The 23073-nt window shown below is 45.6% G+C and overlaps 1 protein-coding gene across 1 annotated transcript; it reads left to right on the top strand.

Annotated features, from left to right (window-relative positions):
* Window positions 1-1982: 1982 nt before the first annotated feature.
* Window positions 1983-22955, top strand: TRAF3IP3 (TRAF3 interacting protein 3). Its single transcript, XM_054562900.1, has 15 exons — window positions 1983-2333; window positions 3987-4137; window positions 4291-4354; window positions 4620-4644; window positions 4913-4942; window positions 5036-5131; window positions 13923-13994; window positions 16322-16462; window positions 16576-16713; window positions 17933-18068; window positions 18638-18700; window positions 20202-20261; window positions 21355-21491; window positions 22156-22269; window positions 22863-22955. Exons 1-15 carry the CDS (start codon window positions 1983-1985, stop codon window positions 22953-22955), a joined length of 1671 nt encoding a protein of 556 aa, XP_054418875.1.
* Window positions 22956-23073: the final 118 nt, after the last annotated feature.

The following is a 23073-nucleotide window of genomic DNA, read 5'->3' as shown; positions in this document are numbered from 1 at the left end:
GTGACAGAGCCAGGACATGAAGCCACAGTCTGAGCCTGGAGCCAGCCTCCCCATCCGCAGCAGAAGAGCCAGGGGCCATAGCACAAGATGCCACAGCATAGACCCTGGACATGGAGGTCGCCTGCACATAATCCCAGTCTCCTCCATGGGGTCATTGACAACTTCACATGAACGGGCCTCTTGGATCCTTATCTAAGTTTTTAAATAAAGAAAGTTGCAGGTGGGAAGTCAGGGGATCTCTACAGAGTAGGGAGGAAAACCTAAAGAAAGGTGAGAGCCAGCCAGGGACGGGATGAGGGAACAAGCGTGACAGCAACCTCACAGCTCAGCCTGCGGTCAGCTCTGCCAAAGACCAGGTTGTGCCCCATCCAAGACTCAGGCAATCGGGAGGGCACAGAGCTTAACCACGTAAGACCCCTCTCGGGGAGTAAGACCACCCCAACCACGACCCCAGGGAATGAGTAGTATGATCAGAGAGAGAGCAAGAGTCTTGCAAAGAATTCCAGACTGTGCCACATGGGCGGCAAAGTTCCACTGAAGGGGCAGAGAGGCTTCTGCCTTTTGAGTCTGTTTGGCCTGCAAATAAACCCAACGGGCCAGAGCTGGCAAAGACCTGCTGTTGGTGAAGTCGGGGTATCCTTCTCTGACTTACCCAGGAACTAAGCTTCCCAGGGTGGTGGGTAGTAAGGTTGTGGGACCAAGAAGAGAAGTGGCAGCTGTCAGTGAGAGTCCCTCTTCCTTCCTGTGATCAGTAGAAGCAGGGCACAGAATTTCTAGTGCTCAGGATTCAGCTCAGCCAAGCTATCAGAAGGTCCTGGAGAATAAGCCAATTTGCAGAAGGTAGGTGAGGGAGAGGAGGAGAGAGAGAAGAGGCATAGAAGAAAGAAGGATTTGGGGGTTATATGAGCAGCAGGTAAGGCCACATAAAGGGCCTGCAAAGTTTGGCCCCTACATGAAGGCCTGGGGACTTGGGGTTACTGGTTTTGTTTGTTTAATTTTTTATTTTCATTTTTGTTTGTAATGGCCTTAATGAGGTATAATCTGTATGGTTGTTGGTTTTTATGGCACAAATGTGTGTCTGGGCTAAGGAGAGCAGACTTGGTACCATACTTAGCTCTGACAGGAAGGTGATCCCCCAAAAAACAGAACTTTCAGCTCAGAGAATCATTGAGCCGCACGCTATGAGACAGGTTTCAGCAGCCCTGGGCCAGTGGCGGGTGCCTGACCAATGCTGATTTGAGATGCTCTGCACTGACAGAGCCTGGGCCTGGGCTGGGCTGGGCTGGGGTGCCCGTGGACCACCGTCAGAACATCATGATTGGATGGATTAGGGTGGGCTTTCCCTCCCGATCCACGCCCAGGACCAAGCTCACAAGCTAGTTGCTAAGAAGAAAGCAGTGGATGCCAGTCTCAGGATTGGCCACACCTTGGAGGGGTCTGGCTATCCCTCCAGGCCTTGAGAAGAGTCACTCACTCATTCTATTAACAACTTGGGCCAAGACAGCAGTATAAATGCTGGCTTTTCCTTTAGATTTGGGAACAGGGAGCCAAAATAACTGGTCCTCTAGAAGTTCCTGGGAAATTAACACATCCCTGTCACCCAACAGGTTACAAGTTCATGCTTATTTTTATCAATTACCTCTCATGATCCCCGGACGTAGGGGCAGGGTGAGATGTTTGGTCAATGAAGAAGTGGCCTCCAGAAAGCCTTTCCACTTTGCGGAGGAAGAGACAAAAGCCAGAGAAAAGCAGAAATTAGCATGCAGACTGGACCCCGGAGTCCTGACTCTCAGTTTGACATCATCACCTCCTCACTTTTCAACCCACATGTATGTGCTATTTCTGCCCCCTTGTCCAGGGAGATAGTCATTTTTCTGCCCATCTCCTGACTCTCCCTTTCCCCTCCCTCTTGGCATCTGACAGACCCTAGCAGCTATTCCAGGAACTGGAAGCCAAGCACAACAGGTGTTCAGAAGTTCATCATGATCAGCCTGGACCCCAGGCCTTCCCCTGGCTTGGCCCGCTGGGCTGAGAGCTATGAGGCCAAATGCGAGCGCCGGCAGGAGACCCGCGAAAGCCGCCGCCGCCGCCCCAACATGACCACTTGCCGCCAGTCCCAGTCGGGGAAGGCGCTAAGAACCCAGCAGAGGGAGGAGCTCCGGAGAGCCCGGCATCAGCAGTTCTTCAGGAGAAGGAACCTGGAGGTGGAAGAGGAAGACAAACCGCACAGCCCCTCGACCAGGGAGCAGGGCCCCTCCAGGAGGACGGGCCAGGTGACTGACCTCAGGAAGCCCTCGACCTGTGTGAACAGGATCTCTTCCCCGAGACAGCAGGTGAGCCATGTCCAGAGACGCCCAGCTCTGTTAGGGAATGGGGGGGGGGGGGGGGGCTCAAGGTCACTGAAAAGTGATTTCAGTTGAATCCCTTCTTCCTCAGTCATATAGTAAAGTCTCCCTTAGCCACTTACTCATTCAGGGGTTTTTGTTGTGTTTTCTGTATGTCTATTTGGCTCTTCTTTTTTTTCTTTTTTTCTTTTTTTTTTTTTTTTGCACTTATAGGAGAGAAGAAATAATTTTAAAAAACAACCCCATAGCTTATTCCTAGTATCAGTTCAAATTTAGGCAGTCTGCATATCTTCTGCAGCATTCCTGCATCCATCATTCAATGAGTATTTATTGAATGATGATTGTATGCCAGGTACAGGGGCCAATTTCCTTGATGCCCCATTTGAAACACACACACACACACACACACACACACACACACCCTCTATTGTTCTGTGAGCTGTGGCACCCACCCACCTTCCTTCTCTTGGGCCATTCCAATGGGACTAAATTTACTCAGCCACAGCCTCATCTAATCCAGGGAGCCTTCCCGAGCTTCTCCAGACCACATCTGCTCTCTTTGGTCCTTATGAGGTTACTAATCCTCTAAGATTAAGTAATGAGTTGAGAGCCCACTAGTCTGGCCTGGGAGGAAGCTGTGTTAGCAAAGGAAACAGGGTACATCAAAACAACCTCGGCCAGCAAACTGCGTCTTCCTAGCCCTGCCGTGAGCCCGCTGACAGCAGGGACGGGTCTACTGTATTCCCTGGAAATGCCTGGCCTTGTGCTCCACCTAAAGTGGGCAGTTCACCAGCGCTTCTGGACTAGTGGGTCTATTGTCCACAATAGGAGGCGCTGTTCAGAAAATGATCCTTGAGCCCAACTGTAAAATAAAAACAACTGTGCACTTTCTAAGGCAAGAAGGTTTCTGGATACTTTGGTGGAAAAAAAAAATTTGGGAGAAAAATATCGGGAAACAATTAACTAAAGAATTCCACTGAGCTTATCAGTTATCTAAAGTTTTATTGAGATTGAGTCAGTCTGCATGATTAAATACCAAAGGCATTTCTTAGCCTTTGAGTGTTATGTTACAAGCATAGAATTTTTGAATGTGTAAGAAGAAAATATAAAAAGAGCAGACTGAATTGTAACAACTACTACACCCCTTTCTATAACTCTCTAGTTTACCTTCTCTTCACACACACCTCAGCGATAGTCCAGCTATTACTAAGAGGAAGAAAGCCATCTCTAGGATGTGCAAGGACCTTAGAGTTCATTTACCCCAAACTCATCACACAGACAGGAGACCAAGGCGTGGAAAAGGCAGGCTCTAATCCCAGATCCCCTCGCTCCCCCCTCAGACCGGTTCTCCTTCAGTATCACCACGCTGGCTGTGTCAGTGGCTGAGGCCAAACAGGGTAGATCAGGACTCTGGAGAGTGTAATCGGAGTCAGCTCCTTATTTCCTGGCCTGAGAAGGACCATCCCTGCCAGCCAGGACAAGTGAGGGCAAGAGCAAATAACCTTGTAGCTTTGAAGTCTTGAAGGGGTTACTTTGGTTTTCAGGGTCTGAAATTTGATCACTGGCTCATCTTTCTGCAATCAGCTGGAGAATCCTGTTCTAGTGACTCTAGACTTCCAGCATCTCTTACTTGCTTTCCAGGTGTCAGGGACCAGCTGTGGGGTCTCTTCAAACCAACACCAACCTCTCCCAGGCATCTGTAGGGATCAAGCTGATCACCTCCCCTCCCAGGCTGGGGACCTTCCGCCACAGGATTTTCCTGTCAAGAAGCCACCCAAACACCACCACCGTGGTAAGAGCAGAACCTCCCTCCCCCCTCACTGGGACCAGCACAGAATCCTGCCACATCAGTGCCAGCTCATTGGCAGTGGAGAGTCCCTGTCCCTCCCCACTTCCCCCACTTCTTCCCCCCTCGTTCTGAATCACCTTATCCTGCATCTCTCAGGCACTCAGACAAAGGCAAAAGAAGCACAGCCAACAATCAAGAATGATGCCAGTCAGCAAACCAAGTGAGTGCTTTTCCTGTTCCTGACCCCAGCTCCCTCACGCCCCATCCATTCCTCTCTGCTAAGCTTTTACTTGAATACCCTCACCCAGGATGTAAAGAGGGAACCCAGTGAATGTCCATATCCACCTTAATTTAAAAAGAGGAAGATTTTCCCCACCCTACTGGCTTTTCAGAAGACAATAGAGATGGAATCAACCCCTTGCCTCCTGATGTGCTGGTTTCTTTGCTCCATGGTCATTTTTTGTTTTTATTTCTTCTCTTCCCAGTTATGGAGTTGCAGTTCTAGATAAGGTAAGAAAATCCTTACCTTGGAGGGGGTGGATTAGATGGTATATAAGCTCCTCCAAACTCTGATATTCTGGAATTTCGTGATAAACTCAGCTAGAGTGGGGGTGGGGCACCGTCTCCCTGGATGAGCATAGATCTGAGGGGCCGGGGGGACTCTGTCTGAACCAAGGAAGAAAGTTTACTCTACACAAGTCACCCCTGGCTCTGGTTCCACGTTCCAGGCCTTCAGGAGAACTGGAGTCTTCTTGACTACTTTTCTCTTTCTCTCTAGGAAATCATGCAGCTTTCTGAGTACCTCAAAGTAAGTAACAGGTGCCTGCTCCCCTCAGCTCCGTCATTCATCTACTCCCTCCTCCTCTAGGTTAATCTTACCCTCTTGCATTTTGCCCCCCAGGAGGCCCTACAAAGGGAGCTGGTGCTAAAACAGAAAATGGTGATTCTCCAAGACCTGTTGTCTACCCTGGTTCGGGCTTCTGATAGTTCTTGGAAGGTAAGGGAAATGAAACCTTTGTTTGAACAGAGCTCACGGGCATCTAAGTTTGGCCATCTCATTCTTCTCTCCATACCCTCCCAGCAAGAGAAGGGCTTGTTTGCTGTTTTCTCACTGCTGAGGAAGCAGGAGGTAGGGAATGATCCCAAGACCTAGAAGTCAAACGGTAAAGACCTAGAGGCCACAGTGAATGCGTGGGACAGCTCCGCTAAATCCCGGGTCGTCGATGGAGGGCTCTGTTGCTACATACCCAGGGAAGACCCAGAACCCAAAGGGGCAAGAATCCCCAATTTTTAATTTGTTAGAAGATAAGAAAGAAGATCCTGGCACAGTTAATATTACTAACTCTGGCAAATGTCAGTTGTTTTTGTATGGGATTCACACCAATATGAACTCGAAGCCATCCTGCCCCTACTACTCAGCCCAGACATGAATCAGAGTGGGAAAGAACCTCAGAGATGCTTTGGCCTAATTTTCTCATGATGCCCATGAGGAAACTGAGTGCCAGAGATGTCAAGTGACTTACCCGAAGGCACGCTGCTGGTCAGAGGCCGAACTGGAACTAAAATTCAGACCTCCTGATTTTAGTCCATGTAGTCAATAAATATTCATAGATCATGTTCTCTCTACTGAGCACTGGAAATAATGAGATTAATTAGAGTTCCCACTTTTAGAGAGCTTGTGGTTTTGTCAGGGAGACAAGACGCCTAAACAATGCAGAGATAGGAGAAATAAATATTTTCAGGATATAACTGTATACAAGAAAGAATGAATAATTCTAGAGAAGAGGAGAACCAAGTAAATATGTATAGCTATACAAGTACTTTCCAGGGAAATGTGGAAGAAGGAACTGTATTCCAGACAGGGGATATAGCACAGTCAGAGACCAAAAGTCATGCTGGAGTCTAGTGAAATGAGTTGCCAGCTTTTTAATCTCAGGAGCCCTTTATACTCTTTAAAAAAATTATTGAAATCCCCTCAGTTTTTTTATATTTGCCACGTTAGAATTTATCATATTAGGAACTAAAAGAGGAACCTTAAAATATATATTAATTTTAAAAAATAGTAAATCTATTACATGTTAACCTAACTTTTATATTTTTATGAAAACTAAGGATATTTTTAAAAATCAGTGAGAGGGATAATATTGCTTTAAACTTTGATTTTTTTGATTATGCTGTCACAGTTGTCCCCATTTTCCCCCTTGGTCCCCCTCCACACAGCACCCCCTTCCCTCCAGCCATCTCCCCCCTTAGTTCATGTCCACAGGTTGTACATATAAATTCTTTGGCTTCTCTATTTCCTATACTATTCTTAACATCCCCCTGTCTATTTGGTACCTGCCAATATTGCTTCTTAACCCCTGCAGTTTTCTCCCTATTCTTCCCCTTCCTCCTCCCAGCTGATAAACCTCCAAATGATCTTCATACCTGTTATCCTGTTTCTATGCTTGCTGTTTGCTGAGTTTGTTTGTTTAGATTCCGTTGTTGATAGTTGTGAACGTGTTGCCTTGTTAATGTTAATAGTTTAGACCTTCTTTTTCTTACATAAGTCCCTTTAACATTTCATGTAATAAGGGCTTGGTGACAATGGACTCCTTTAGCTTTACCTTGTCTGGGAAGCACTTTATCTGCCCTTCCATTCTAAGTGGTAGCTTTGCTGAATGGAGTACTCTAGGTTGTAGGTCCTTGCTTTTCATGACTTTGAACACTTCTTGCCAGTCCCTTCTTGCCTGTAAAGTTTCCTTTGAGAAATCAGCTGATAGTCTTACAGGAACTCCTTTGTAGGTAACTCTCTGCTTTTCTCTTGCTGCTTTTAAGATTCTCTCTTTATCTTTTACCTTTGGCCTTTTAATTATGATGTGTTTTGGTGTGATCCTTCTTGGGTCCAACTTGTTTGATATTCTCTCTGCTTCCTGGACTTGCATGTCTTTTACCTTTGCCAAATTAGGGAAGTTTTCTTTCATTATTTTTTCAAATAAGTTTTCAATTTCCTGCACTTATTTCTCCTCTTCTCCTTCTGGCATCCCTGTGATTCAGATGTTGGCTCCTTTGGAGATGTTCCAGAGTCATATTATGCTCTCCTCATTTTTTTGAATTCTTGTTTCTTCTTCCTGTTCTGGTTGAATGTTTATTTCTTTCCTATGTTCCGAATCATTTATTTGAATCCCAGCTTCTTTCCCTTCACTGTTTGGTTCCTTGTAGATTTTTCTTTATTTCACTTAGTGCAACTTTCATTTCTTCCTTTATGTTGTTGCCATGCTCAGTGAGTTCTTTGAGCATCCTGATCACCAATGTTTTGAACTCTGCATCTAACAGGTTGTTTATCTCTGTTTCATTTGGTTCTTTTTCTGGGGTTTTGTTCTGTTCTTTCACTTGGGCCATATTTCTGTCTCCCCTCAATTTGGCAGCCTCTCTGTGTTTGTTCCTGTGTACTAGGTAGAGCTGCTTTGACTTCCTGTAAAAAGCACCTGTAAATTGTGTGGGACAGAGGCTTAGGTAATTGCCAAGGTGGGACAATCTGCTGCATTGCTTTGTGACTGTGTGGCGGGAGGACTCAGAGAGGGGACTGTGATGCTGCCTGGCTTCAGGGGGATTTCCCGGCACTTGCCGCATTTCCAGTCAGTTCACCCACTCCCGATATGTGACTGATGCTCTTCTGGATGTTGCCTTGGTGTTGAATTCCACCCTGGGTGGGTTTGTGTAGGTTTTAAGACCATGTGGGCCCTTTAAGAAAAGTTTCCTGAAAATCTGGCAGTTTCTTCCACCACCCCAAACCCCACTGGTTTTTACAGTCAGAAGTTATGGGGATTTATCTTCCTGGTGCTGGAGTCCTGGGCTCTGACGTCTGGCCTGGGGCTGGGATCACTCATTCCCAAGGTATCCCTCCTGCTTTTTATCCACCACACCTGAATGTGGGGCCATGCCATGCCCATTCTGCCACCGCGGCCACCTTTCCGTGCCACACCGCATCTCCTCGCCTCTCCACCCCATCTCTGAGTCTCCGCCCCTCCTACCCTTCTGGATGAATGCGGCTTCTTTAAATCCTTGGTTGTTGGACTTCCATACAGTTCAGTTTGTGACAGTTCTAGTGTTATTTGTTTTGAGATTTAGTTGCAATTCCTTTTTGTGGCTGGTTGCACGAGGAGGCGAAGTGTGTGTACCTATGCCTCCATCTTGACCAGAAGACTCACATTGCTTTAAACTTTTGCAAACCTTTTTAATGTCTGGCTGAACAGAAGACAGCTATATTCTCATATTTGCTTCTCCGCATTCAATCTGTTGCAATATATTATTTTGGTTGAAGTATATGATGAAAATCTGTCCACAAACAGATCTGTGGTTGGAAGAGGGAAGATCTTCTTTGAAAGGGCCACAGGAATTCCCAGGGCTCCTCAGACCCCGCATTGAAACCCCTAGACTAGTGTGTTTAGGGAGCTACAAGCAGTTTGATACCATCAGAGCATGAAGCACCAGGTGCAAAGAGAGAACACACACCCTCATGGGCCTCTGTGAACATCTAACCTACCATGTAGATGACATGTACTTAGACAGAGAGAGGAAGTGGGAGGGCATGGAACCAAACTGAGCCATTTGCAGTGATGTAAAAAAGATTTTCTAAGCTCAGCCCTCTCTCTTCACATCCATCTTTGTACCTGGGTTTAGGTGTCTATGTTTAGGACTACTGAGTGTTAAGGAAGACATTTTCATCAGCAGGGTTGGAGCCTGGAGCAGACAACTGTGCATGCCAGGTTGTTTCCAGTGCTGAACTAAATTGAAATCATCTCACCCATTTATTCAACAGACATTTGAAAAGTTCCAACTATGGGCTGGGCCCCGTGCTAGAGGGGAAAATGAGGAACAGGGTCTTTGCTGCCAAGAAGCTCACTCTCCAGCAGGGAAGGGAGGGACATGTAATAAAGAACTCTAATACAATGTGATAAAGCTATAACAGTAGTGTCCACAAAGTGACACAACAAAAAGAGAAGAGAGTAGTTATCATGACTGAGGTGGAATAGGGTAGGTTCTAAAGGACAGGGACCATTTTAGCTGGGTCCTGAAGGATGAGTAGGAGTTTACCAGTATAGAAGTGGGAATGATGCTGGGGAAGAGAAAACAAAAAGAGAAAGAAATCAGAATGATTATAGGCCTAGGTATGACAAAGCATTCGGTGTAGCAGAGTGTGGCTGAAATGAAAAGATCATGTCAGAATACTTCAAATATAAGATCAGAAATGACCTCAGACAGGCCTCTAGAATTATGAGGTTTAAACTTTTTCTGTTGAACATACCATCTCAAGCTTAAACAAGGTATGGACTCTACTTTAGAGAGAAAACACAGATATTTCAGATCCGTGAGACTGAGTGCTGTCCCCAGTTTGGGAAACGTTGCTATAGACAATAAGTAGGGTAGCAGTGGAACTACGCTTTATTCAGGTTTAAAGTCCTACGGTGTCTGGTCCATCCTTCGAAGGTGCTCAGTTAGAGCAATGAGATCTGTGTTTTGAAAGGTGAGGACCCTGGCTCCTGGTGGGCGTGGGGGTGGTGAGCAGTCTTATGATATCCCAGGTAGGACACAATCAGCACTTGAGTGATGGCAAGATGGGTGGGAAAGGGGGTGGGGGGAGACATTAGGAGACATTTTTGATGTAGACTCTGAGGGGCAGTTTCATTCTACACTCCAGCAGGCTGCGGTTTTCTCCCTCCCTTCTTCCCATCCCTCCCACTACTCACCCTCCCCTTCTTCCTCCTCCCCACCAACCCCAAAGCTTCCTGTTTTTAAGAAAAATGGTCTCAGATTTTTCAATTAAGACTTTCCAGTTACTTTACCCCAAAAACAAGACCATTCAACCTTCTACCTCTTCCATGGAAGCCTCAAATTCAATGACAGGATAGCCCCAGTCTGTAGTATTTGAGAAAAACAATTGGGAGGATGTGGCCCAGTTCAAGCCTTTATTTTTCCCATCTGGCTTCTGGTGATTTGAATCTTCAGCTTCAAATGCAAAGGAGCTCACAGCAAGCTCTGTTAGAACCCCAAGGATCAGCTGCCTCCATTGCCTCCAGCCTCCAAGTGGACTCCGGGCCTTCTGGATGCAATAGGCCCTGAGGCACTACCAGAGTCCTAAAGAGGGTACAACCTTCCGGGCAGAAACAGTTCAGGGAGGAAAGAAAGCAAGCTCTCAGTATTGAGCAATGCAAAAACAGAAGGGGGCACAAATGGGTTTTTAAGTTCCGCAAAGTAGAAATGAGATCTTGAGATGACAGTGCAGAAGGGGATTGGCTGCAAGTCCTAAGCCACCTCTGCTAGAGCAGAGAGAAGCTGGGGCTAGCACTTCTGCGGTGAGGTGCTAGTGTTTCTGAAGAACAGAGGCAAGGGAAAGCCAAGCAGAAGCAGGAGCTGAAGCCCTCAGACCGGCACCAGGTGTGTATGGCCTCCACCTTGCTCCTTCTTCCAAATGGGGGTACTGTGCTCCCTGAGCCTTGGGCTCCAGGAGTGTGATTGCCCAAAAAATGTCCGCAGGCCTGTAAGAAGTGCTTCTCCCCACATACTATACCACTGGGCTTCATGTGGGGCGAGCTGGGACTCAGACCAGGAAACTACATGCCCCATTTGCAACAACTTGACTGCAATTTTCCTGACTACCTTGGGGAGTCTGGGAAGGCAGAGCTGTAGACAAGAGATTTTTTAAACCCCAGACTTGGGTGGCCTTTTCCCCCCTGCAGGAGCTATCATGAATTGTACTGTATTGCAAGATGAATGAAAAGTAATCTGGGGTACAGCTAAAATACAAAAACAGAAGATGTAAACTATGGAGTTAAAACCATAGTGAGAAAGAAGAGAGGAGCCACCAGAAAAAAGGGTAGAAGACTGGGGAAAATGTAAGAATGTTGCTTTGGGCTGGTCTGTTTTCTTTTCAAACTATAGCAAGGCAAACCTTAAACTCAGTGGGTCTGATTGCAATCTGCATAGTGAGAGTTCAGGCAAGAGAAAATGCGCCGAGTTGGAAGATCTGAAGCACAAGAGCGGGTGTGGAGGGAGTGAAGTTCAGCTCATTGACAACGGACAGGCCACTGGGGGAATGCAGCCCTGTAACCAGTTATTCCAAAGCCCAGGACAGTGCAAGTCTTTGTCCACCATTTTTATCTGTCCCAAAGCCCTGTGGTTATTGTACGTGCGAAATCCCTGACTCTCAGCCCTCACAGGAGACATTATGAAAAACATTAATAGCAGGAGACACTTTGAAAAAATTATTTTTGGCAAAGCCTTTTGCTTTTGCAAGGCCCAGCTGAGTAATACAGGAAGCAGAAAGGGTGGGGGCACCTCTTGGCCCCCCCCTGGTTAGAAGAATCAGCCAAACAAGAGCAAAACAGGGGCTGTGAGTTACCACTTCCTGCCTACCCCAGGTGCCCTGGAACTCACTGAGGGAGTCAAACCTCAAAACAGAGTCCCCTCCTCTGCCCCCAGGTGATTATAGACTGGAAAGCATGATGAGGGTTGGAAATGCGCCTGACTGAGAGGAGCCCTGGCGCCTCAGGCCTGAGGAGAAACGTAATTTCCAGACCTCACAAGTGTCCCACAGGGCCTGGTTGGAAAAAGCCAGAGAAAGGATATGAAAATCAGTTACTCCTAAAGGGATCCACAGCCGTTTCCTCAGGCAACTTGTTCTCGGCAGCACGCTCCCCTCTCCCCGATCTGCTCCTATACACAACCTTAAATCAAACTCAAGGTTAGAAGAACAAAACCCCTCCCTGGGGGAAAGGGACAAGTCTACGTGTGGAGGGAAGAACAAGGCGGCAAGGAAGTTGTTAGCTACTCAGCTGAAATACTGAAAATCTAATCTCACCCCTGAGATTAGCATCCCTCTTGCAATGTCCAAAATGCCATTAGGCAAACCCAGTTTATGAATAAATAGAATGTGGCTCTCTGGAAAGCCCTCTTACTATCCCTCTCCTCCCTCGCCACCCACCACACACACCCTGCGCTACTATCTCTCTTCCATTTCTTGCTGTCTTAAAGAATTCCTCATTTTGAATTGGGGGGTGGGCCAGGGAGGGGAGTGTATTAGTTCATTATGGCTACAATAACAAATCACCAAAGACCGAGTGGCTCAACCAACAGAAATATATTTTCTCTCATTTCTGAAGGCTAAAAGTCTGATATAAAGGTGATGAAAGGGTTGGGGTTTTTTCCTAAGGCATCGCTCCTTGGCTTGGAGATGGCTGGCTTCCTTCCGGTGTTCTGATGTCCTAATCTCCTCTCCTTCTGAGAACCCCAGTCATATTAGAATAGGGTCCACCCTAATTGCCTCATTTTAACTTAATTGCCTCTTTAAAGATCCTATCTCCAAATACAGGCACATTCTGAGGTACAGGGGTTAGGATGTCAAGATGTGAATGGGGGGAAGGGGACCAAAATTCAGCATGTAACAGAGGGGAAGGGAGAGAATGTATATTCCCCCTGGGAGAGGAGACCCCTTTAATCTTATTGGCCTGTACTTTAGAAGCAAAGGTCCTTGTACATGACTGGAAAAAGGTGAGGCATGCAGAAGTGTCCAGACAGAGAGAGAGAACTAATGAGAGAAGAAAAGGACAGCTTAGGAGCTTTCCTCCAGGTGGACCCTTGGTAGTGGTACCAGAGAAATCCTGGTTCTTTTCACCAACGCAATAAAGAATGACAGATCAGCGAGCCTATTAGCATGCATGCAAAGTTTATTAATGCTAAGTTTTAATGGGAGAGCAAAAGCAAGGTGGCAAGAGTAGGGTGGGCGGAAGCCAGGTAGGCAGCACCCACGTGGCCACAGCCCAGGTGGCCAGAGGACTAGGTGGCCAAAACGGGGTGGCCAGGAGCCTGGTGGCCAGGGGCCCCCATATGGCAAGAGAGCCATGAGCCAAGAGAAGAAAAAGAGTCCTTTGTTCTAAGGGCTTATATATTGGCAGGATAGGGGTGAGAGAGTACATTTTGATTGGCGGGTAAAGATGGTACCAGTTTTCCATGGGGACATGGCTGCCTCAACATAGGCATGGGTGGGGGCCTCTTAGCCTCAATCCTTATCTTGCTCATTTTGTATGTGACAGGAGGCAGGCAGTTAACCAAAGTTGTTTATGGGCTTTTTCTCTTGGGCACTATAGTTCCCCTCCTCTTCCCCCTTCTAGGCCTTGGGATGAATGTGTGGTCTCAAGGTTTTCCTTTTCCCAGCTAGTAGAGATGATACACACAGACTTTCAAGGGCTCCCCGCCCCACACACTGTGTAGTTTCACTTTGTTGTTCGGGATGCCTGGCAGCCTTATCGGACCAGGCTCAGGGTTACTGGGTCATCATGGGAGCTTTTGCTTTTAGCCTCCTGTATTAAGTTCTTTGTTCAGTTGTAATGGTGAGGGCCCTGCCTTTATTTCCGCTTTGGCCACTAATTCCTAGCTGCCACCTAAGTGTTAAAAGGTGTTGCCTGGCAACCAGGATGCTATAGTCGCTGGCTAGCAACAGAAGAGCAGTCAGAGTTCTTCCTATGCTGTCTCGTGTAACAGCAGGATACTCTGGGCCATTTAATAGAGAACCTCAAGGTACAAAGAGGACTTTGGGGTTCAGTCTGATTCTTCTTTCTCCTATTCCAGAAAAAGAGGAAAAGATCCTCTTCTACCCAAACATCCTTTGTCATTTTTTCTCCTCCCTATCTCTTGAAAGACAAACATTGAGCACAGACTATATTGTAGGTGGTAAACTGAGAATACAGAACAAAACATTTTGCACACTATATTTTGGCCCAAACTCTATTTACTCATCCCATTTGTTCCAGGGACAACTTAATGAAGACAAATTGAAGGGCAAACTGAGATCCTTGGAAAACCAGCTGTACGCCTGTACCCAGGTAAGCATTCTGGAGAACACTTCCAGCCCAGGAATCTAGAATTAAAGGAGAATGCTGGAACCTCTATCTTACTCTCTAAAGATACTACCTGACAGAGATTAAGGCATCCACTCCCATCCTCCCACTTCTGGCTTTGCCATTTTCATTTTGATCCCTGATTCACCACGTGTTCATGCTCTACGTCCATCCTCCTCTCTCCTTCTCCCAGTGCCCTTCCCTCCACACCCTGGGAAGGAATTGCAGCACCAGGCACTTTGCTGGCTCCAGGGAAGCCTTGAGAATACCTGAAACTGTAGGGAGGAGCCTTTGGCAAAGATTCATATCACACAGATATACCTGCACAGGTCCCAGTCTTCAAACAGATGGGTTGAATGTTATCATGAAATTTTGCAAAGTTACTTTCATTCAGTGGACAGATTTTATCTCTTAGCAACTGAGGGAGAAAGTAAGAATGGGACTCTTGGCTTCCCTGTGACAAAAGTATCCAGCTTCAGTGGTCTCTTGACTGGCCTCATCCTGGATTATGAGAGACAGAGAGAAAACAGCTTTCACTTGAGAAGCGATGCGTTCCTGATGGTTGGGGACATGTCAAATAAAAGAATGAGGTAGAACAGGAAGTCTGCTCCTATCTGTAATAAGGACCAGCCACACAGTTGGAATCTTGCAGGAGAAGGGTTTATAGTCTGTAGATTTGCTGATCCACAACTTCTATTTTTTCAGTATGATCTCCTTTGTCAGACTCTCATGAACTAAATAATGTCAACCAAACTCATAAGAGATGGATATATAATCCAGAATGCCAATGAATTCATTTTTAGTGGATAACAAATCTGGCCAGTGACCAGTACAGTTAAGTCCAATGACTGGGAGGTACCCATGTCTGACTTCAACCAATAATTCCTGGATATGCTTTCTAATAAAAATTCCAAGAACATAAGGCCTATCCTCATTTAATTCAAATTTTCAGATGATTACAAAGCTAAATGGGAATTTCATATTGATCCCTAAATGTGCATTATCTAGGTTACTGCTTACCTAGTGGGCAATTCAGAATGGACAGTAAAAGCTGCCTCTGTTCCCCAGTACACAGGGTATGAAGATGAAAGGCACGGGGAAAGCAAGAGCCCCAGTGAATTTACAAAATTGCTCCTCTTTTTGTTGACCCTGAAGCCAGGAGAAATTTTTAAAAGCACATGTATTAATTTTAAAACATTCATGTACTGGGGATCCCTGAAACTACAAAGGTTATAATAAATAAATAAATAAATTTTTTTTAAAATGTTTAAAGCGTGCTCCCTGCTCCTGCCCTGAGGAGTTTACAGTCTCATAAGTGAGACAGAGAGAGGGGAAAGATAGAGACATAGAGGGGCCACTATGTGAACACTAAGAAAAACTACCTAATCCATAATGAGCTGGGTGTGGGGGTGGTTAATTAAGATCTATCAGAACCTACATGATTCTTGAGCTGAATCTTGAGCATGAGTAGAAGTTAACCAGGTGAAAAGGGTGGGTAAGGATGCTTTAGGAGGCAGAAGCACCTCTAGAGGCAAAGGCAGAGGCCAGAAAATACAGTGCTTAGGGGATCTGCAGGCAGTTCAGCTTGGGCAGAACAAACACAGAATGAAAGTCTGGGCTTATAAATAGAAACCAAGCCAAGGAGTTTGGACCTAATCCTTAGGATGCTGAGAATCTACTGAGATTTAAGCAGGTTGTGACATGATGAGATTTGCATTTTAGAAAGGACCCTGTAGCTATAGAAGTAAAAGAGTTTGAAGGGAGGCAAGTCTTAAAGATAGGGAGGTTATTGCATTGATCCATATAATGGTATTATTAGAGCCTGAAGTAAGGAAGTGGCAGTAGGGATAGAGAGGAAACAAGTGTGAGCTGTAAAGGAGGTTGGCTTGACAAGGGTCGATGACCAACTGAATACAGGGGAAAGTATGAAAGAAATTGAGGTGAGTCCCCAGGTGTGGGCTTGGGAGACCAGGAGGGTGATGATGTTGGTCACTGAGATAAGGGAAGCCCAAGAGAAAGGAGCAGATTTAGAAAGATGATTTCGCTTTGGAAATGTTGGATTTCTAATGCCTGTGGAAGGCCTGGGGGACAATGCCCCGCCTGCCAAGGGCCCTGTTTACTATCCCCACTCACCCTTCACTTCCTGAGGGACTTTCCCTGCCCACCGCTAGCCTGGAAGAAAAGCTCCACCAGATTACTGTGTATCTCTGTCCTGTGCGCCAGGACAAAATTCTTCTCATTTCTGTACCCCAGCTCAGGTTTTGGCACACAGAAGCTCAATGTGTATTTGTTGAATTGCATCAAATTTACAGAAATATTCCCCTTGGGGAATGAAAAAGGTACTGATGGAGATGGAAGACCAGAAAAACAGCTATGAGCAGAAAGCCAAGGAGTCACTGCAGAAAGTGCTGGAGGAGAAAATGAGCGCAGAGCAGCAACTGCAGAGCACACAGGTTTGGAGATGCTGCATGGTACTTGGATCTGGGCACACCAAGGCAGCTCTGGGAGCCGGCTGCGCAACTGCAGGGAACCCCAAAGTATTACCCTCTCTCTTGATCTCCCCCAGCGGTCCCTGGCTCTGGCTGAGCAGAAGTGTGAAGAGTGGAGGAGCCAGTACGAGGCTCTGAAGGAGGATTGGAAGACCCTGGGGACCCAGCACAGAGAGCTGGAGAGCCAATTCCATGTGCTTCAGTCCAAACTGCAGGTACCGGGCCCTGAGGGTGGGGTGGTGGGGAGGGAGGGCAGGGTTTAAGGGAAGAAGGCTTGGTAACGGCAGTGATGGAGAGAAGCTGCTCCCGGGTTGGAGTCCTCAAAGGTGACTGAGAGCATCCGGCTTTTAGTTCCTCACTCACTGCCCACTTTGTACCAGACTCAATGTTTTGGCTCTGAAATCTAATTTGGAGTGAAGTGTAGCAAGGACATCTGCACTGCTCATGCAAATAAACCAAGTATTCACTGGAATGACACAACCCAAATGCAAGGGGCTGAAATAGTCATCAGCCTACTGCCATATCCCAACTCGCCCTCTGCATCCCATCCCAGCAGAGCATCTAGTTCAGAGACTCCCACTACTGGCAGAGAACAAATGTCCTTAATTTACTTATAGACTGAATATTAATTAACACAGCCTGCCCTATCCTTGGCATTCCCAAGGGTTCCTCATTCTCCTCTGCATTTGCCTTGGAGAAGTAAACTAACCTCTGAAGCCTCAGGTTCCTCATCTCTAAAATAAGCATAATAATATCTGTATCATAAGATTGCTATGAGGGTTCAGTGATGTGATCCATGCAAAGCACTTAGCACAATGCCTGGCACATATAAGCCCTCAATGAATGTTAGCCATTATTTTTCCTTACTTGGTTTGGAATTTTGAGGACCTGCCTCAAAAGTTTATCTTTGTAATTTTACTGAAGGAGGAAACGGACTGCTGTTCGTTTGATAAAAGGGTGTCTTATCAAAGGACTGAACCTAGCTGGCCACTGCATTGCCTCCATATCCCAATCACCTACAAGGCAACTCTTATAAAGATCTCTTTCTTTTTAACCTTAATTCTTTGTGAAAATGACACTACCAAAAAAAATTGATAGTGCTAAAATGAAAAGTAAAGATACCTAGAGAAATGATGTTTTGGTATTATTATTTAATTTAATTTGGGCATTTATCCAAATGAGACCCTTGGGAATATCAAAAAAAAAAAACTAATGCATTGTTTGTAGTCACAGGAATAGAGCAAAGCAAAGGGAAGATTTAAAGAAATAATAAATAAAAATAAATAAAAAAACTTCCCTGTTTTTCTATCTCCCTAACGTTCCTACCTCTAAAATTCTACAATGTTCTACAATTTTCTTCTTCCCTGGGATCAGCCCCCACCCTCCACCTGAGCACTGACCTGCTTCTGTGTTGGCCCCTCTTCCCCGCTGCAGGGAGCAGACAGTAGAGACTTGCAGATGAACCAGGCTCTGCGACTTCTGGAGAATGAGCACCAGGAATTGCAGGCCAAGATCGAATGCCTACAGGGGGACAGAGACCTGTGCAGCTCGGACACCCAGCACCTACAAGGTACCCCCCTACTCCTTGGTGGTGTCTGTCTGAACGAGCCCAGAGAAAGGAAACTGGATGGAGAGAAGGGCTTCACTCGGTCTTTCGTTTGTTTGGTTGGCGTGAAGATTTCATTTTACCTTAAGGGAAAGACGGGGCTATTTTAGTCATGCAAGGCTGAAAATTAATTTTGCAGCACTAGAGAATCTTGTGACATCAGCTCTTTTCCAGCCCATGCCTCTCAGTCAGATCACAGCTGCTCCCACCTCAGTCACATGTCAAGGCCTCATTCCTAATTAGAAAGGTCAGTTGAAAGGCTTCCATCACAGCCTGCGCGGTTAGCTGAGAGAAGACCAAACTGTGTGCAAATACAACACTTAATCCAACCCCACTTGTTAATGCAAATCCCATCCAAGGTACTTTGGTCTTGGTTTACCGCTTCAGAACTGGGAAAAGTGGAAGAGCAACTTCCAACTGACACAGAGCAGAGGCCATGGAGAAGGCAATACCTCTTTCGAATTTCCGCCCTCAGGTGTCGATTTCATTAATCTTGGGTTCTTCTATTTCGGTTTGCATTATTTCATTTTTAGATCAGCTAAAGAAGTCAGAGGAGGAGAAGCTCGCCCTGGCGACCAAAGTACAGCAGTTGCACAGTGAGTCCCCGTTCCCATTCTAAAAGTGGCCTTTTGGTGCTCCTGGGCCTCCTGCCCCATGAGAGGCACCCAGAGGAGGGATTGAGGGGACCAGTCTTTAGCATCTCCTCTACTTCCGTGCACTTTCGGATCCTCTTCTTATGAAGTGAGGTCTTATGCATAGCTCTTCACAAGTTAAATATTAACCTGTCCTTTTTTCCCCCTTTTCTACTTCTCTCCTTCCATACTAAGGACTACCACCTGCATCTCCCCCAGAACTGCAGATTTTTTAAAGTGTGAGGTTTTCCAAGGTAGTTCTTATTTCATATATTACTACATACAGGAATATGTCACATTGACCTTTGTCACTAGGGATGGTTCAGATATAAACTCACGCTACATATGCCTCCATCCATTTCAAAACTACATATTGGAACCAAAGAGGAAAAAGGGACCTTTTGTAAGAAAAGTAGACAATTTCTGAGAAGCTGGAGAACCTGATTCAATCAATAGCTCGGCACATTGCTCACCGCCTTAACCTCTGACACCCAGGGAGAAGTTTCATGCACGCAGCAATGAATATTAAAATAGGAAGGCAACCACAGGGGAAAGTGAGAGAACATACCAGCAGAAGCTGTGCTCCTCCATACCAGGCGCTGAGTGGGCAGGAAGTCACTAGAAACTCATGCCTTCATTTATTCAATACATAGTGAGTGAGCCCCTACCAAGGGCCAGGCACTCCAGCTATACAGTGAATACAGTGACGGATGTAACTGACATGGATACTTCCCTCGTGAAGCTTACCTTCTAAGAAAGCTCTACAGTAAAGTATGGAGTTTTTATGAACAAATAAATATGTATCAGGTAGTGTAACTACTATGGAGAAAAATAAAGCAGATCAAGGAAAATACTTGCTATTTTATAAAGGGCCATCTGGGAAAGCCTTTCTTCTAAGGTAAACATTTAAGAAGAGACTTAAAGGTAAAGACAAGGTAGGAGGAAATATATGGATGGTGTATTCATAACACAGTACCACAGACTGGGTGACATCAAGAACCGAAGTTTATTTTCTTACAGTTCTGCAGGCTAGAAGACCAAAATCAAGGTGTCAGCAAGTTTGGCTCCTCCTGAGGGTTTTGAGGGAAGGATCTCTTCCAAGCTACTTTCCTTTGGCTTGTAGATGGCTGTCTTCTTCTTCCTCATGTGTCTCTTCATATGTCTTCCATTTTTGTATGTGTGTGTCCAAATGCCTCTTCTTACAAGAACATCTGTCATGTTCAATTAGGGCCACCCTAATGTCCTATTTTAATGTGATTAACTCTGTAAAATACCTGTCTCCAGAAAGGTGATATTCTGAGGTACTGGGAGTTAGAACTTCAACATATGATTTTGGGGGGGAACACCATTCAACCAGTAACAGATGGGAACATCTTTAATAATTAAGATTCTGAGCTAAGTTCTGAAAAGACACTCTTTGTGGTAAATACGCTAGCACAGACAAGCTTCTTGTGTATTCCAACAGGTCTGCTTCAGAGTCAATCCTTACAGCTTCAAGAACAGGAGAAACTCTTAACAAAGAAAGGTCAGCAAATTTACTTCCACAAATTCTAAGACATTGCTCTTTCCTTGCCTGCCTAGAGGCAGGGGGATGGACTACATGACTTCCTGGAGTTCCATCCAGTTCTGGGAGTCTGTTAGGTCAGGGATCTGGGGACGCTTTTTAAGGACTAATCACTGACTCTGAGAACAACTAGTTAGCCTCCTATTGTGAGACGTACGTAAACGGTGAAAAATGATTTCTCATCCCCCTGAAAATATATATCTGTGTTGAACATTTTAATAAATTGATTTTGAACTCAGGATTTCATGTCAATTTTTACACTTGCCTTTCCAAATCACATCCAACTTCCTAAGTAAACCATGTTGCATACAGGTTACCTCCCTCTCAGCCCTTAGGAGTCTGCTGCCTTAGCTTCCTGAGAAGAATTCATCATGTATGCAGAGAGGCAAACGGTCCTCACTTATCCACTACACATAGCCTTTTGTTTTCTCATCACAATCACTGGGTAAAATACAAGGCAGACATGATTATGCCCACATAGCATGGATAAGAAAATGAAAGCCTATGGTCATACAAATTAAAGACCCAGCTAAGACAACCATTAAGAATTTCTAACTTTTAGTCCAGTGCGCTCTTCACAAGACTAAGGCTGCCAGGTGGCTGAAATACCATCTTTAACCACATGGAGATGAATTCTAGGATATGGCTGCCTTCTCATAACTGAAATGAAGACAGAAGGAAAGGGAGTTTTATGTTGAGGCATCCAGCAAACCTACCAGACTAACTAGAAAGGATGTGGCCAAAAACCAAAGAAATTGGGTTAATAAATGTACCCTAGAAGTATCTAGCCTTAGACAGGACTGATAACAAAGAAAAGTAAGATGCCATCCTTGCCCTCAATGGAGCTCAAATTCCAGCTCACTGTCCAGGCTGAGCAGGGACTCCCAATGGAATTCTTTAAAAGTCAGAGAATTCCATTCCAAGAAGTCTAACCCAAGACAGGCCCTCCCTTTGTCCCTCCCCTCCTTTTCCCTCCTAGGGGTTCTCTCAGTGACAGGGCCCTTCCTCAGAGGTGTGGGCCTCACTATCACTGAGAATGTGGCTGCTTTTTTAGATCAGGCTTTGTCTGTGTGGAGTCCAAAGCCCTCCCATAACGAAGTGGAGCCTGAGGGTACAGGGAAGGAGAAAGACTGGGATTTCAGAGACCAGCTGCAAAAGAAGACTTTGCAGCTCCAGGCCAAGGAAAAGGAGGTGAGACCTGACCTCAGTTAGTGAGGGGCTCAGCCCACAGAGGTAGGGACAACTGCTGGGAGGCAGCTGGAGAGCAGGGATTTCAGCATCTACGCTGACTGGATGCCTGCGGGTATTCATTTGCCTGCAAAAAAATGTCCTTGCTTTAGGGTTAACTTGTCAATCTTTTCCCTTCCTCACTTATACCAATCCTTATTCATTTTATTAGTTATCTTGTACAAAGTCAACCTAATCGCAAACATATTTAATAAACATCAACTCTTCAAACTTTGCCTTACACTATGCTAAAACTTTATATAGTCTTTTAAGTGACAAAATTCTTCACTCTTCCCATCTACAAATTCACAAACACTTATCCTTGGCTACTGACAGAGAGACTTACACTATGATCACTTGCAGGTCTTCCATACTGCTAAGAACTTCATTTTTGGTGTCCCCATTTACAAAGCACTTACTTGTATAACATATAATATGCATTATAATCAATCATGTAAATGAACACATTCTGGACAAGCTAGGTGAGAAAGTCAAAAGGCAAACTGACATCTCTGAGAAAGGCTGGGAAGGGAGGAAGGTGGTACGAATTCCAAATGAGTGAAGGAGTAACTTACACGGGACCCTCTCCCCTACGTGGTGACGACCTTGGTGGTATTCTCCCCTTCAGTGCAAAGAACTGCATTCGGAGTTAGAAAACCTCAGTGACGAGTACCTCTCCTGCCTGCGTAAGCTCCAGCACTGCCGAGATGAGCTGAACCAGAGCCAGAAGCTGCCTCCCAGAGTAAGAGTGTCGATCTCCCCATGTAGCACTAGATGATGGTGGGACTCTCTCTCCTTGATAAAATGTATCAGCGCATGCTAACATCTGAGCCTGCCCCTCCTTTATACTACCAGTAGAGCAACCATGGAAAGAAACACTGACTTATGTACCCAAACTTAATTTTCATGGAACTCTTAAGCCTAAAGGGAAAGACTTAGTAATAGATAAATTACAAAATGGTGTTTTTTAGCCTTTTGAATGTAGTAGCGGCAAGGACAGAATGAGAGAAAGTACCAAAGAATTGGAACAGACAATAATTTAATTTTGTTCAGTTATTTTCCACCTTTGATTGGTCATTTCAGCATTTTGGTACCTGAGCCCTGCTGGCTGTGGTTCCATGGGCCAATGACCCTGGCTTAAGGGCCAGTGACCACCAGTAAAGTGGTTCTATTCCAAGGGAGGTGACAAAGTGACAGACAGTGATGTAAAAACCTTTCCCACCTCCACCAACCAAGATTTTCCACTGGGCCAGAATGGGAAGAAGGAAGATTATTTTTCCTCTATCTTCTCCAACCAACCCGTGGCTTCTTTCTCTTCTCCCCCTCCCTCCTCAGAGGCACCGTGGTCGATGGCTCTCGCTGCTGATGGTGATAATTGCTGTAGCACTGGCGGTATTCCTGGCCAACAAGGACAGCCTAATGATCTGAAAAACTTGTGACAGCTTCCTTGGGTGGAAATCAGAAGTAAAAAACTGAATAAATTTGCAGAAGGTTTTGTTAAAGTGTGGGTTTTCCCAATGCAACTGTGATTTCATTATTTTTTTAA

The sequence above is a fragment of the Pteronotus mesoamericanus genome, unplaced genomic scaffold (genome assembly GCF_021234165.1).
Source record: "Pteronotus mesoamericanus isolate MK-2021 breed Mesoamerican mustached bat unplaced genomic scaffold, CSHL_Meso_final scaffold_705, whole genome shotgun sequence".
NCBI lineage: Eukaryota > Metazoa > Chordata > Mammalia > Chiroptera > Mormoopidae > Pteronotus > Pteronotus mesoamericanus.
The sequence above is the reverse complement of the archived record's forward strand: the minus strand, read 5'-3'. Positions and strand labels throughout refer to the sequence as shown.

Excerpts from the sequence above, each read along its gene's own strand:
- TRAF3IP3 (XM_054562900.1), top strand. The coding sequence starts at position 1,983 with ATGATCAGCCTGGACCCCAGGCCTTCCCCTGGCTTGGCCCGCTGGGCT. Across the intron at positions 4,355-4,619 it reads GATGCCAGTCAGCAAACCAA|TTATGGAGTTGCAGTTCTAG; the intron begins GTGAGTGCTTTT and ends TTCTCTTCCCAG. Across the intron at positions 5,132-13,922 it reads CTTCTGATAGTTCTTGGAAG|GGACAACTTAATGAAGACAA; the intron begins GTAAGGGAAATG and ends CATTTGTTCCAG.